This window comes from Strigops habroptila, chromosome 1 (genome assembly GCF_004027225.2).
Source record: "Strigops habroptila isolate Jane chromosome 1, bStrHab1.2.pri, whole genome shotgun sequence".
In the NCBI taxonomy this organism is placed as follows: Eukaryota; Metazoa; Chordata; class Aves; order Psittaciformes; family Psittacidae; genus Strigops; species Strigops habroptila.
Window position 1 is genome coordinate 150,030,393 of NC_044277.2, and position 13,338 is coordinate 150,043,730.

General features: G+C 41.5%; 1 protein-coding gene across 4 annotated transcripts in view; it reads right to left on the reverse strand.

The window, feature by feature from the left end:
* Positions 1–5,443: 5,443 nt before the first annotated feature.
* CDK13 (cyclin dependent kinase 13) overlaps positions 5,444–13,338 on the reverse strand; it is a 50,323-nt gene continuing 42,428 nt past the window's right edge. For 2 of the 4 annotated variants that reach the window (XM_030510746.1, XM_030510739.1), the window contains exons 13-14: positions 11,703–12,080; positions 5,444–10,652 (exon numbers count right to left, since the gene is read on the reverse strand). In XM_030510746.1, coding sequence (XP_030366606.1) covers positions 9,796–10,652; positions 11,703–12,080 — 1,235 coding nt within the window. In that variant the 3' untranslated portion in view covers positions 5,444–9,795. Of the gene's footprint in view, positions 10,653–11,702; positions 12,261–13,338 lie in introns of all 4 variants that reach the window. The other 2 variants (XM_030510732.1, XM_030510723.1) reach the window with 1 other exon arrangement.

The following is a 13,338-nucleotide window of genomic DNA, read 5'->3' on the forward strand; positions in this document are numbered from 1 at the left end:
CCCATAGTTGAGGTTTCAGGTTTTTTTGGTTGGGGATTCATTTGAACAAGAGCATAATCTCTTTCTAGAGCATAAAGCTGTCACCATAATAATTATGAGGCTTTTCATACATCTTATTTTTAAAAAGCTACCGAAAAATCAAGCCTAAAAATGCTGATGCATTGCTAGTAATGGTCAAGCTGTGGAAATGCTGAATTTAAGATTCCAACACTATATTGCATGATGTAGACGACGTTTCGCAAAACACAGGGTGTGTAATACAAGTCTTGGAAACCTGATTTCCTGGTTTTTCTGGCTAACTAGAGAGTCTTCAATGTCACCTTGAGCAGCTTTCTCCTTCCCACTTAAGGAACAGTTTTAGAACTGCTCTGAAGAACAGTAGGAGCTGCCACCTTCCCCGGTACGCTTTGGAGCACCCACTTTACAAAAAAACCCCTACCAATAAGAAATCTAATCCAATTTGTTGGGTCTGTTTATGTGCTTCTGCATTTAATAATGCTGCTGTTGATGTGTTCTCTCTCTCCTGTCCTGTGAAATCCTCCAACGGAGTTACACAGCTTGTCAAAGCACCGTGCAGCCAAGTGGTACTCTGTTGGAAGAGGTCAAGCCAGCGTCCTACTAAGCAGCCTCTGCACAGCAAAACACGTGCTTGTATGTTGTTCGTGTTGATTTTGTCTTGTCAGATTGTTGTCCCTGCATTGTGTAGAAGCTTGGTCAGTTATCCCCTTCTCCTGCAGCAGAAACTGTTTTGAATATTGGTGGCAATTAAAGCACAAGTAGAAATAGATTCCCTCAAATTGAGTGTCAGTGAAGCATCTGCGCTGGATGTTCTTTCTCTTCTGCTTATGAAATCCTGACCTTTCCCTGTCACTGCAGTCTCTTCTGTTGTCACTTAGAAACTTTTCTTTTTATTTAGTCAGTATAACAGATCCGTCTTATTCTCTTTGCATTTTTCTTCCCAATTTTATAGAGGCAATTGATGACCACATTTAAATGATATTTAAGCCATCAACTTTATTTTGTTACAGACTGCACTGACCATATTTAATTCTGTTGGATGCTGTTTACTCTCCTTCTGCTCCTGCCACCACAAACATGTCACATGGATGAAATAGAGACAGAAACATATTTTAACCAAGACAGGCGGATGCCTCATATCGGGACTGTATTACAAGTAATTAGTTACTTTTAGAACTTGATGGAAATACATATTCAAGAAAAAAAAGACAGTTTAGGTCATCACACCAGTTTCACCAGAAGAGGCCAGTGAAAATTACTTTTTCTTTAAAATACTGACATTTTCTCAAGCAAACGTTTCTTTTCATGCATCACGTCAAAGAGAGTAACAGACGCTTTTAAACAAATGTTGCTTCAAAAAGTAAATTAAAAGAATAATTGATTTACTTACCAGCCTATGAACTATCTACTGTAACAAGGTACGGCTCCTTTTTGATTTTACATATAAATCCCAGGCATAGGAATGAATCCACGTTTAAACAAATTGTATGAAACTAGGATTTCATGTAACTTGCATACCTGTGCACCCATACTCTGAGCATATTCAAAAAGATATATAGTTAAAATGAATTTCCTGTTACAGACTTTGTAGTAGCACATCCTTTCTGCATTTCACATTTATCCTTTCTGCAAAGTCAAGAGCACCTTATTTTCATCACACTGTACCTAGCCATATTTCTACATTTTAAGTAAACCCCGAAAGCCCTGAATTTCAGATGCCAAGTGATGCTTTGATTTACTGCTTCCCATAGCAAAGGGCATAACGTATCAGTTTTTAGAATACAAAAGCTCTGTAATGCTGAATCCTTCATACTTGAGTTGACAAATGAAAAAGAAATGTCGAGAGGCTTCAAGGGAGCAACAAATGACAGGCGCTTCCATAAAGCACGCAGAAGGTTTCCCTGAATGTCAATAAAGAATTTGTGTTCTTGCAGTTAAGATTTAAATGATCTTTAAAAAAGGGAAGAAAAGTCCTAAAACACTGGACAACAAACAAAAACCCAAACGCAAACTGGAGCCTCCCAGGAGATCACTTGAAAGAGGTGGCCATCTCCGGTTTATCCAATGCTAGAAGCTGAAAGAAGGTTGAATTTCTGATAGAACAGGTCTGTAAAATTCTGTTGGATTTGTTGTATTCTTTGTGATTGTTCCCAAAAGACAATATTGTAATTGCAAGTACAGTTTGCAAATAAAAGTTATTACTACTACCTGCATGTCTTTTTTCATTGTCTTGAATAATTGTATGTGCTTGCTTGGAAGTCTCAGAGCAGGATCTGCAATCCATAACAAGCAGCAATCTGGGGAGAAAAATGTACACAGCTTCTAATAAAGTCTGCCAGGTTTAGAGTAATACTTTCCTGATGTGGAATCACCAGACCATCTGCAGATAAGTTACTATTATTTACTACCCCACTTCTCATATACATCATTAAAGGATTTCTGTTCCTTTCCCATGTTTTCTGTAGCCCTTAAGTCTGTTCTTTCCCCCCCACAATGAACAATTCTCACCAAAAAAAAGGTATTAAAATAAATGGTCACAATTAATCTTTGTTCTGCAGGAGCAGGGTAGAAAGCAGGAAGGTGCCTGCACAGTCACACAGAATCCCAGACTGGTTTGGGTTGGAAGGGACCTTAAAGCTCATCCAGTTCCAACCCCCTCCCATGGGCAGGGACACTTTCCACTAGACCAGGTTGTTCCAAGCCCCTGTGTCCAACCTGGCCTTGAACACTGGTGGGGATGGGGCAGCCACGGCTTCTCTGGGCAAGATAGCTCAGTCCTTCCTAATCTTGAGGGCACAGACTCCAGCCCAGCGATGACACGGGTTTTCAGGAGTATTTGCGAGGTGAAGGTGACAGGACTCACCCGCAGGAAGGCAGGGGACTGCCTGCTCCTCTTCTGCAACTTCCACCTATTTTCTGCCACTGGGTCAGCTGCAAAGGAGAATGAAGGTAAAAGCACCCTTGCTGGTCACATAACTAACAAGCTCTCCCTTGTTTAGGGAAAATGCCCTCCTAAGTCAGGCTTCTGTCCAATTCCTTGTACAGCCTATTCCTTGCTCAGTGTGATCTGGACACAGACCAAAGAGGAAAACCAGGATTGGCTCTTGTGGTACTGATGCTGAAAGAGCCCTCCGCAGGAGGGCAAGCAAACAGCAGTACTTCCCTATCACTGGCACCTGTGCAAAACCAGGGAAACACCTGAAAAGCCAGAGAAATAATGGCTTTCCCCATGTCAGAACCTGCCAATGTGTTTCACCCATTTGTAAAACAGGTCTGGACAGAACTGGCAGAAGGAAAGAAAAAAGGCACCTACTTGTGCTAGACCTGTGCATTAAATGCTCACTTCCAACCACATCCTCTAGCAACTACTACCATCTCCTAGCATGTAGGAGCGAGTATAGCAGTGACACACATCTGCACAAGTCGTACACTAACCACAGAAACCAGTTAATCCCCCCAGGTTACCTTAGGGGCAGCACACTGCTGTGCGAGTACCAGAAGCTCCCAGGCTGGTTTCTGTAAAGCTTCCACTCAAAGTGTTCCCTTTTCTACCCAGTTATGTCTCTTCTACACTGTATTTTCCAATACTGAAAACAATAATCTCCACAAAGCCTCTTTGCAAGGAGTCCCTGTTAAAGATGCATTCATCACGTTATAAGAATTTGCCGTATCAATCGTAGGTCTAAAGTACCCCGCAGAGGAATTGCTGAAGCAGAATCGGAGCCGTGCTGTGAAAAGCGACCCGAGTGTTGCCTATTAGCAAGGGCTGCTATAGCTGAAGAGAAAGCAAACATTACTGCAGGCTCAGACTCAAGGTTCCTCCTGAGTTAAATCACACTGACTGTGAGTTTTCTCCACGGGCAATAAAAAAAGCCCCAAATAAGCAGCCTTAATGAGCAAGTGGCTCTAAAAGCAAACCCCTCAAGCTCCGTGGAAGTGAACGCAGTTGACTGGGAAAAGAAACGGTTCCCCTTTTGTTTGTCAGACAGAGCTCGCTCTCCCCTTGTTTGTTGTCGCTGCCAAGAGCTCCAACTTGCATTTTCTTCTGTGTGACGGGGGAGTTTGGTAGCTGCAATCCCCTTCATCCCCTTCAGCCTGTCAGGGCTTACAGGCATTCCTTAAAAATAGGAACCACCTAATCCCAGTTCAGCTAATTTAACAGGAGTTTCTGCAGAATTGCATGGTTCTGTCAGAGCTAACAGGCAATTCAGGTAATTGCCTGACCTCTGAGTTAACAGAGCCAACAGGTAATTCATGCCTGTGACACGAGATGGCTTGTTTCCTCTCTTGCCCCTGATTTCATGGACACATCCTTCGCTCTGTGTTGATACAGGCTGTTGTTCTGCACCTATTTGCATCTCTCACTTGATGCTATTCTATTTGCCGCTGAGGATGTTGATTCACATGCAGATCCCAGTGGAATTATTACTGGTACCTTTTTGCACAGCTTGCCGGCCATATGGCACTAACAGCTGAATGAAGGGGGGACAGCATGATTCTCAGACCATGACAGGTTCATACTCCAACACAAACCAGAGCCAACTTCAGCATGTTGCTAGTTGCAATAGCAGCTTTCACAAGAAACAGAGCAACTAGACATTGTTTCATGATTCTGCCTGATCTGCTGTGTGCAAGTCATACCTCATGCAGCCTGGTCACCAGAAGTAAAGCCCAGGCTTTAATTGTAGCTGCTGCCAAAATGTTCTCTCCAAAGCAAGATGCTTTGGGCTACAGCTACACATTTCACCAGCCTAATGCCAAATGACACCCACATAACTGCTGCTGGGCCCTGTAACTTCCTATTGCACCATCACCACCCATCTTCTGACTATATCAATGACAAGTTACTGAAGCAATGACAGCAGCAGGCTGTCCAACCTGGGCTGTAAGAGTACCAAAGATACAGAGAGTGCCTATTTTTGGATGGAAGTACAGCATTTGGTGAAAGATGAGAATGTTTTCATTAGATCAGCTGATACAGCAGGAAAAAATGAGAGAAGCCGCAGGCACTCAAGGCACAGTTGCTGAAGCCACGCTCCATTTACCACACGTCACCAGCAGTGTACGCACGTAGACAGACACTGAGAACACCCGGCTCTTCAGGTTTGATTTCCTGTTGCTTCTAACACACACCCCATCCTCTTTAAAGAGACAGCAGTGGGGAACATTAACTGCACCTCTGCTTGGACAGCACTAACTAAAAACATCGCATTAGACACAACTCCAGCAACAAGCACTGGGACCACCAGTTGCTGCAGTTCTCCTTAGCAGTAGTACTGGTGCTGTAAATAACTTGGTAATAACTTACAGAATTTTAACACACCGAAAATTATATTCATTTGGATGCTAAAAAACCACCACAGTTGAACCCAACGTTCTTCTGAAATGCTGCTTTGACAACCAGAGAGGGAAAACAATGAAAGGCTTCGAGTTTTCATGTACTTTATTTACAGGCCGCACAATACATTTTATATACAAATGGCTTAAAATAACAAAGAGTAAGCAAGCTGAAGCATAACAGTTTGATTATTTTAAATTAGGTTGTCTTGAAATAACTCCTGCAATAAAGTATTCTTCACCCTGATAAGCAAAAGTTAGTTTGATTTTAAGTCAACCCAAGGTCATTTCATTTTTAAATACAGAATTCAAATCAGTTCTCTGGTGATTCCTTAGTTTCATGACACACTTCCGCATATATAGAACATCCCAAAACTATCAAAAAGGGAAACAGCCAAAATTTCCCCATGTAAAAAAAACCCAGTATAACAGAACAGACTGGAGAAATGTTGTATGTAAAACACTCATGTGTTTTATTAACAAAAAGAACAACGCAGGAAATACATCTGAGATTTTCCTCTCTTGGAAACAGAATCCATGGTCTGAGATCTAATTTGCCCGCAGACAAGAGGTATCCTATGTTACTTCAGTACTTCAGTTTTTACTGCACAATTATCTATTAAACTCATCCAACTGTAAACTTCACCAAAACTGAAACCACCTCCTGCACCAAGCAAAAGGAGAAGAGCACTCAAACCCCAAAGGAACTTACATGACAGCGCTTCCAGAAGCACCTCTGCTTCTAGAGAGCACCTCACACTACTGTGGTATGGAGAAAATTCAACACTGACCATGTTTTATGGAAACATAAGAAAATATAGAAGTTTGCCTTCTAAAAATTATTTTTTCCCAAGAAATTATATTAACATTTAAGGATACACGTATTTTTACACCTTTTCCCTAACACTGCTCCTTCTGTTCAAGATGATAACAACTAGCAATCCATGATAAAAGCTGTTTCCTTTTCCTTTGGCTGATTTTAAGCATATTACAATAGTCTAAGCGTTTTAAGTCATGGTCATAGCAGTCCAGTCGTGCTCACTTTCTTCCTCTTGGTACGGCTAAAGACCACTGAATATAAATAATGAAGTACTTGCTACTTGATAGTCCATGATTACAGCATTTTGCTATGTTTATTTAGAAATACAAACACACAACACTTACTTTTCGATGTAGTGTCCAGGTCTCTGTAGCACACTTTGGAATTGCAGCACGGAAAACATAAACCCAAAAGAATTGGGGGGGGGGGGAGGAAGTAACAAAAGCCACAGCTCCACAGAAAAACAACACGGGTTTCAGAATGTCTACAACTGCATCAAAAACGCAAGAGCCACGCGATGTAAAATGCCAAACTAGCGCAGACTTTGTTCAAAAGGGTAAAACTCTGAACTGACATAAGCACCTCGTCATGGGGTTTGATTCAAAGGGTATTTTGATAGGTGGTACACAGGTCCAGCACAAATGAATGTGGACCTACAGTCCTTAGATCCATCCAGTTCCCTGGCTGCTGACCTGCCCAGACACAGCTCCAGGGTCAGCGATAAATCCTCCTGCCATGCATCCCACGGGCTGCCCTGCAGAGGGAGGGCAGAGCTCCTGACCCACACACAGCCTATGCACAGCCTCTCCCTGCCCTGCCCAGGGGAAAAGGCTGTCAGAGCCAAGATCCCCTGGATTGCAGAGAAGGTGACCTCCTCAGTTAGCACACATGGAAATATGTTATCTTTCCTTCCAAATTATCCCAACACTGTTAACCCAGTCAAATACAGTGTTCAAAGTGACAGGCTAGTAGTAAACCTTACACTGAATTTGGGGAAAAGTCACTGTGCAGTATGCAGCTGCCACAGCATGCCAGTTCTGGTTTTGATTCATCTGGAAGTTCTGCTGTCTATTGCATCTCCTCATAGGATTACTCGTGCTGTTTTGGTTGGGTTTTTTTCATGGCCAAAGACTGAAATCCATTTTGGCGGAACGATGCAAGATCAGAGTACTGCCAGCCCATAAGGAACTGCACTGTCATTTACACGTGCAGAGGGGACTGACTTCTCTGCATTAAATGAGGCGAACTAAATGACTTGAAAATTTACCTCCAAAAGGGAAGCAGCAGGAGACAGGACGTCTTCCTCGCATTTTTGTGTTGGAAGTCAAATCATATAGTCCTCTGAGATCTACCTTCCATTTGAACTTACCTGCTTTTTAGCCAACTATCACCTGCAGCTGCAGTTGAAGTGCAGGAAAGTAACACCAGACTGCACGTTTTTAGTGAAAGCAACTGCCCAAAAGCTCTGCAAGTCTTGCTTGATTCTGACAAAAAGCAATCTGTGTGTATTACTGTGGGATTAGCTTTGTTAAGGTTTGTAGACAGAAAGCCTTAGCTGACACTGTCCATAGCTAAATGAAACTAATGATTTTTGCCTTTAAAAATTTTACTGGCAGAGAAATGCTACAGGGGGTGTCCTTACTCAAGGAAAACTATCGCTCATGTGACGCTTTTGTTTTAATTAAGCACAGCCTATTCAGGTCATCAGTATGCTTATGACCAGGTTGCTTTTATTTTCAGATCACGGGATTTTCTACTGTGTCTAGTGAAGGCAACTGCCAGACTTACAGGGACATCGGAAGCAGCATGACTCTCTCTCCATTTCTCATTTGCCAGATCCTCAAACGCTACGTAGTTAGCGAAGGGAGTTTCTCCATGCTCTACAAAGTGGTAGTTAAGCCATATACGAACCAGGATTTTCAACTAAAACAAAAACAAAACACCAACAACTTTGGCTTCTATTCTGAAAATCCAAAAAGTCACTGACAAGACTACGTTCGTAATAGTGTAAGTAGAAATTTTACTTTCTTAAAAGTAATAATTAAACACTCAGTTACATAAGGTACCGATTTGTCAACTGGATAATCAGTTGGAAAATTGTTTCCAATATGGGCTTTAAAACATTCTTTTACGTACATGCAAAATATAACCATACCTCCTCTCTGCAGGAGAGAGACCACTTGTTGTCAAAGGAAAAGAAAAACATGCTGGAAGTTGTAATTAATATGAGTGGCTCTTGGTAAGAGTTTGAACTACAGTCATTTTATCAGTTGTTCAGAGAGACTCGATTCCAATCTTAAAATGTTCTGTGGAATGGCAGATATAAAATCGATTAATTGGCACAATCACAAGTTTACAGAGAATTAGAACTAGTGTCAAAACATTCTGCTGTTGCTTTAAATACTGGTCATTTTTCCTTTGGTTACTTCCTATAAATGCAGTATTTGTGGTAAAAAGACGACAGTGTCAGCTTTTCACACAAAGTAAAGTACTGCTGTTGACATGTAAGAGAAAAAAAAACAAAACTTATTTCATCACTTGGTAAGGACGTATAAAGTATAGTTTATTTGGCAGAGGAACTAAAACACTTACTACAACTCCAAGAGGGAGCTGAGGAAAAACTACACTCTTCATTCTTCTCCTCACTTTCACCGTTTTCTCATGACGTTCAATTTGGAAACGATATTTCATCAAGGTAAGATTAGGTCTCTAAATAACTGGCCCACCTGAAGTAAACAGCACAAGGTTATGACCTATTTCAGTTGCCTATTATTATCTGAATTTCCATGTTAACTACTGAGGTTTAGGGATTAATTTTGTATCGATCTATGAAGTACTTCCAAATTTTTGCAGACCTTAAGCTTACAGGTTAAGGCACTTACCATTCAAGTAAAACAGTTTTTATATAAACAAGCCTGGGAGATGGAGAGAACATTTTACCAGAACATCCATTCTTCTTTTTTTTTTCTTTTTTTCCTCTTTTAAGGAAAAAAAGAAAAAGAAAAAAAAAAAGAACATTGACCAAATATTTATAAAATTTTGTATCAAGAGAAAGGTTGTGTTTTATTATCTGAAATGAGCACAAAGTACACCTTCCACAATAACACTGAAAGCAGTGCAAAGACTGACAGTGACCTTTGACTAAAGGTAGTTCTGTAAAAAGAAAAATACCAAATAAATCAGTGCCCTGCTTTGATTGTTGTAAAATTTCTTTTTTTTTCTTTTTTTTTTTTACATAAAAGTTGGTCCAAACTTACAAAAAAAGCACAAATGTGCATAGTTCAGAAGGTCTGAAAGAGTGCCATAAAAAGCTGATGTCCCTAAATTTAGCATCCACTTAAAACTGCCAAAATACAAAATAAAATCCAGAACTAGAGTTTGTGAACATGTACAATCGATTTATCTAGGTTTCAGACAGCATGAGTTTGAAGCATTTTTCATTTTTCCTACTGTATGCAAGACCCTTTTCCACATAAAAATAAAGCTGTTGAATTAACATTATTCAAGTCTGTTGAATTGCTGCTTTAAACTGCAGCGAGGGAACAAAAAAAAAACCCAAAAAACAAAAAACAAGGAAGTTTTTCCAGATAAAAATGATGTGCCTGAGGAAAAACAGATACTCAATATGGTAATCCTCTGCCTCGCCCTCTCACTGCAGATGTGCTAATGTGTCCCCTGTATCCTTGGGAATAGCCGGGCCCTTGGGCAGGAGAAGTCCAAGTCTGTCCATGCATGTGGCTGATGCCACCAGGATTTTCCTGTAAGTTACTTCCGAAGCTATAGTTGTGCATCTTTGTGGGCAAAGAGTGCGTGCTCTCTGGCCCCACAGGAGCATCACTGCTGCTGCCCAGAACCGGGATCGGGCCGTGGCTGTATTCAAACCTATGGTCTTTATCTCCACTAAATAGCATGGGGCCAGCATTGAGGTAAATGTCTCCATAACCAGTTACTGAGCCTGGAAAGGATTCCGAAAAGGCCGACGGAGGAGGGGGAGCACCAGAGTGAGATGAAGCAGTACTGTAGTTATCCAAAGACTGAATATCTGAGTTTCCAAGGAAGCTTCTCCTTTCTAATGCTCCTGATGATCCGCTTCCTATTCCATCACTACTGCCATAATGGGCAGATGAGAAGGAAGATGATCCAAAGTTATCCTTGTAGTCTGGGCCTGGTACATAGGATTCTCTAGGCTGATAATCCACGCTCGTTTGTACTGGCTCCTCTGTTGTCGCCTGAGCTTGATGCTGAGCAAGCAGCTGCAGAAGGGCTGCTTTCACTCCTGCATGAGGATCTGTTCCTGAAGAGTTAGTTATAGGCAAATGCTGGTTCTCTGTCCGATAATCAAGGTCTTCATCAGTGAGAGGCGGAGGCTCCGGTGGCTCTGGGGGACGCTGGTCTGGAGGCAGGATCCGAGGGCGCTCTTGTTCGGGTGTTCGGTTTAGAAGCCTCAGCTCAGACTGCCTAACCAAATCCTCTTGACCTAAGCAGATGAAAAAGAAAAGCTTTGGAATAAAAACACACAATAAAAATACCAGGAAGGAAAGGACTTTTTCCTCAAATGATACGGACGTTTGTTACTTCAATTCTCGTTAACTTATCACTTAAATCTATTGGTAGTTGGTCAGATTATTTTGGGGAGGGCAACAGCTCATTTGCCTCAGGAGGGTGATGCAGGTTTCTCCTCAAAGTAAGATTACCAGGCAAGTAGCTGAAGAAAAATGGTACAAACTCCTTAAAAAAAACCAAACAAAAAACCACACTAAAAAAAATCCCGAACAAAACTTGACAAATGCATAAATACTAGAAAATTCAAAGAGGGGTCAGAAAAGATCTGCAAATAAGGATAGAAGCCTTGAGGGACAAAAGGCCACTCTTAAACCCAAAAAAAGAACCCCCAAAACACTTCAGAGCACTTTCAACAGCTCCAAACACCGCAGAGCAATACATAAATCACCATATAGTAAAACTGAAATAGCAATCCGAAAAGATCAACAAGAGAACTCTGAACTCTGAGAAGACTAAGGAAACCACTAATATACCCCAGTGGAAACCTTCAATCATGCGTGTTTGAGTGAACCTCCTACAGAATCTGACACCAAGAAATTGCTCTGGTCAGCATTAAGAACAAAATTAAAATAGTCTCTCCACAAAATAGGTTTTACCTAAACAGTTAAAATTAGCAAATTCCATCTATGAATTTGCTAGAGAAGACTTGTCTTCTCCCCCACAAACACCATTCATAAAACTCCAAACCTCCAGAATAGCGATCAGTGTAACTGTTTCATCAGAAATACTACCGGCACTTGTGTACCTCTTAGAGTAGGGATCATCTTTTGCTCTGTCTGCATGGTACCTGCTATAGTAAAACACAAATGCTATGATCCAGATCTAAAGCGTGACAAAAACAATTGAATCATCTCTCCTATACTCATGCAAACTCATATGGTTAACATGTTAACTCTTTATCCCCAAATCATGACATTTCCACTGCTCAAGGTATCTGTCGGTTAGCAATAAAGACCTTCAGTACCTCCAGATGTATATAATGACTTGATCAGATGTGGGTAGCCGGGTGCTGGAGATTCCACGTCGTCCCGGCTGACAGACACAGGAGTGGTGGGCTCTGGAGGCTGCCTGAGTTGTAATGACATTTCATTTCCTGATCCGTTTTCCTTCTCCTCCAACACAAAATCTTTTTGTTTTGTTTGCTGAGCCTTTATTAACTGAGACAACAGAACAGCAAATGCACTCTGCACAGCTGCCTGGGCAGCATCAGTCTCAACTTTAGGCTGATTCAGCTGAGCAGGTGGTACAGGAGGCTGGGTGACCGTCGGCTGTTTGAGAGGCTCCTGTTCTGGTGGTGGTGGTGGCGGCGGCGGCTGCTGCTGCTGTTCTGACTGTTTTTCACCTGCTGACAAAATTCCAGCAGGAAGATTTATTTTATTTAGTTGCTGCTGAGTCTCTGGGTTTACCTTAATATTCAACACTTGGGCAAACTGTGCCAAACTAACACTTGTTTTAGACTGTAGCAGGTTTAGCAGGATTGCCACTTCATTCTGGTTTAACTGCTGTCCAGTGCTTGTTTTAGCTAAAGACAAAAAAGGTGGTTTTAAGTATTATTTAGAACTGGCATATTTCAGAAACTCAAAAGTAAGACTAATCTAGCATGGCTGACACAACTGGCAAAGCATGAGTTTGGACGACATAGAAATGGAATGCTTTTACATATTAACTGCCTTTGGGGGAGTATCTATAGGACATGGAATAGGAAGATCCAGTATTAAGAAAGTGACTTTCAAGGGGTACGCACACACACTTGGACAGATGAGAAACATCAAGCTGGAGCTCAATTTTCCACAACACAACACAACTAAGCTGGGGCTTAAGGCCACCTGCTTTAGGCAGCTGTAAGATTTCCAATTCCCGCAAAATTCCCTATCTTTGACGTATCACATCCCTCTGTTAAAAAGTGGCCATCTGCAAAACGCATTTCCAGTCATATTCTGGCCTGTTCTAATTCAGCATCTGGATTCTAACACCTGCTCAAGTGACCAGGCTCTAGGTGATGCAGAAGCTAGCAAGTATAAATGCAAAAGCAAGTGCTGAGTTTGAAGGACAAGTCATCAATCAATAGCAGGAAAATGCAGGTTTGTGATGGCATACAATTCCTTCAATGAAATGGACTTTGCCACAAGTAAGAGGAGAGTATGATGATGGAGGGGAATATGAATAAGGAAGTCAGAATATCGAAGTAGTTTCTTAGTTTCTAGCACCCACTGTGGCAGTTTAGTTTGAAAGAAGTAAAGCAGCATGGATTTCAACATGCCCAATGAGTAGACGACTAGTAGATGAGAGGAAAGTAGTTAAAAAATGAGTGCGACTGTGCTGATAGAGCCCTGATTTTTTTTAACCTAGATTAATATAGACATATTCTGTCCTCTTCTATCCCTGATTCTGCTAATTCACCAAGGTATTAATTCATAGCAGATTCAAAGCCATTCCTGCATGAACAGTCACACACACAAAAAGGTTAAGTATTTGCCTTGCAAGACTAAGAGCAGGACAGCTGGAAAATGCTGCAAAACCAAACACCCACTACTCTACTTGAGGATGTGCACCAGGATACAAGAACTTGGAACCGTACTCAGGCAGGGTCCAGGGACTTA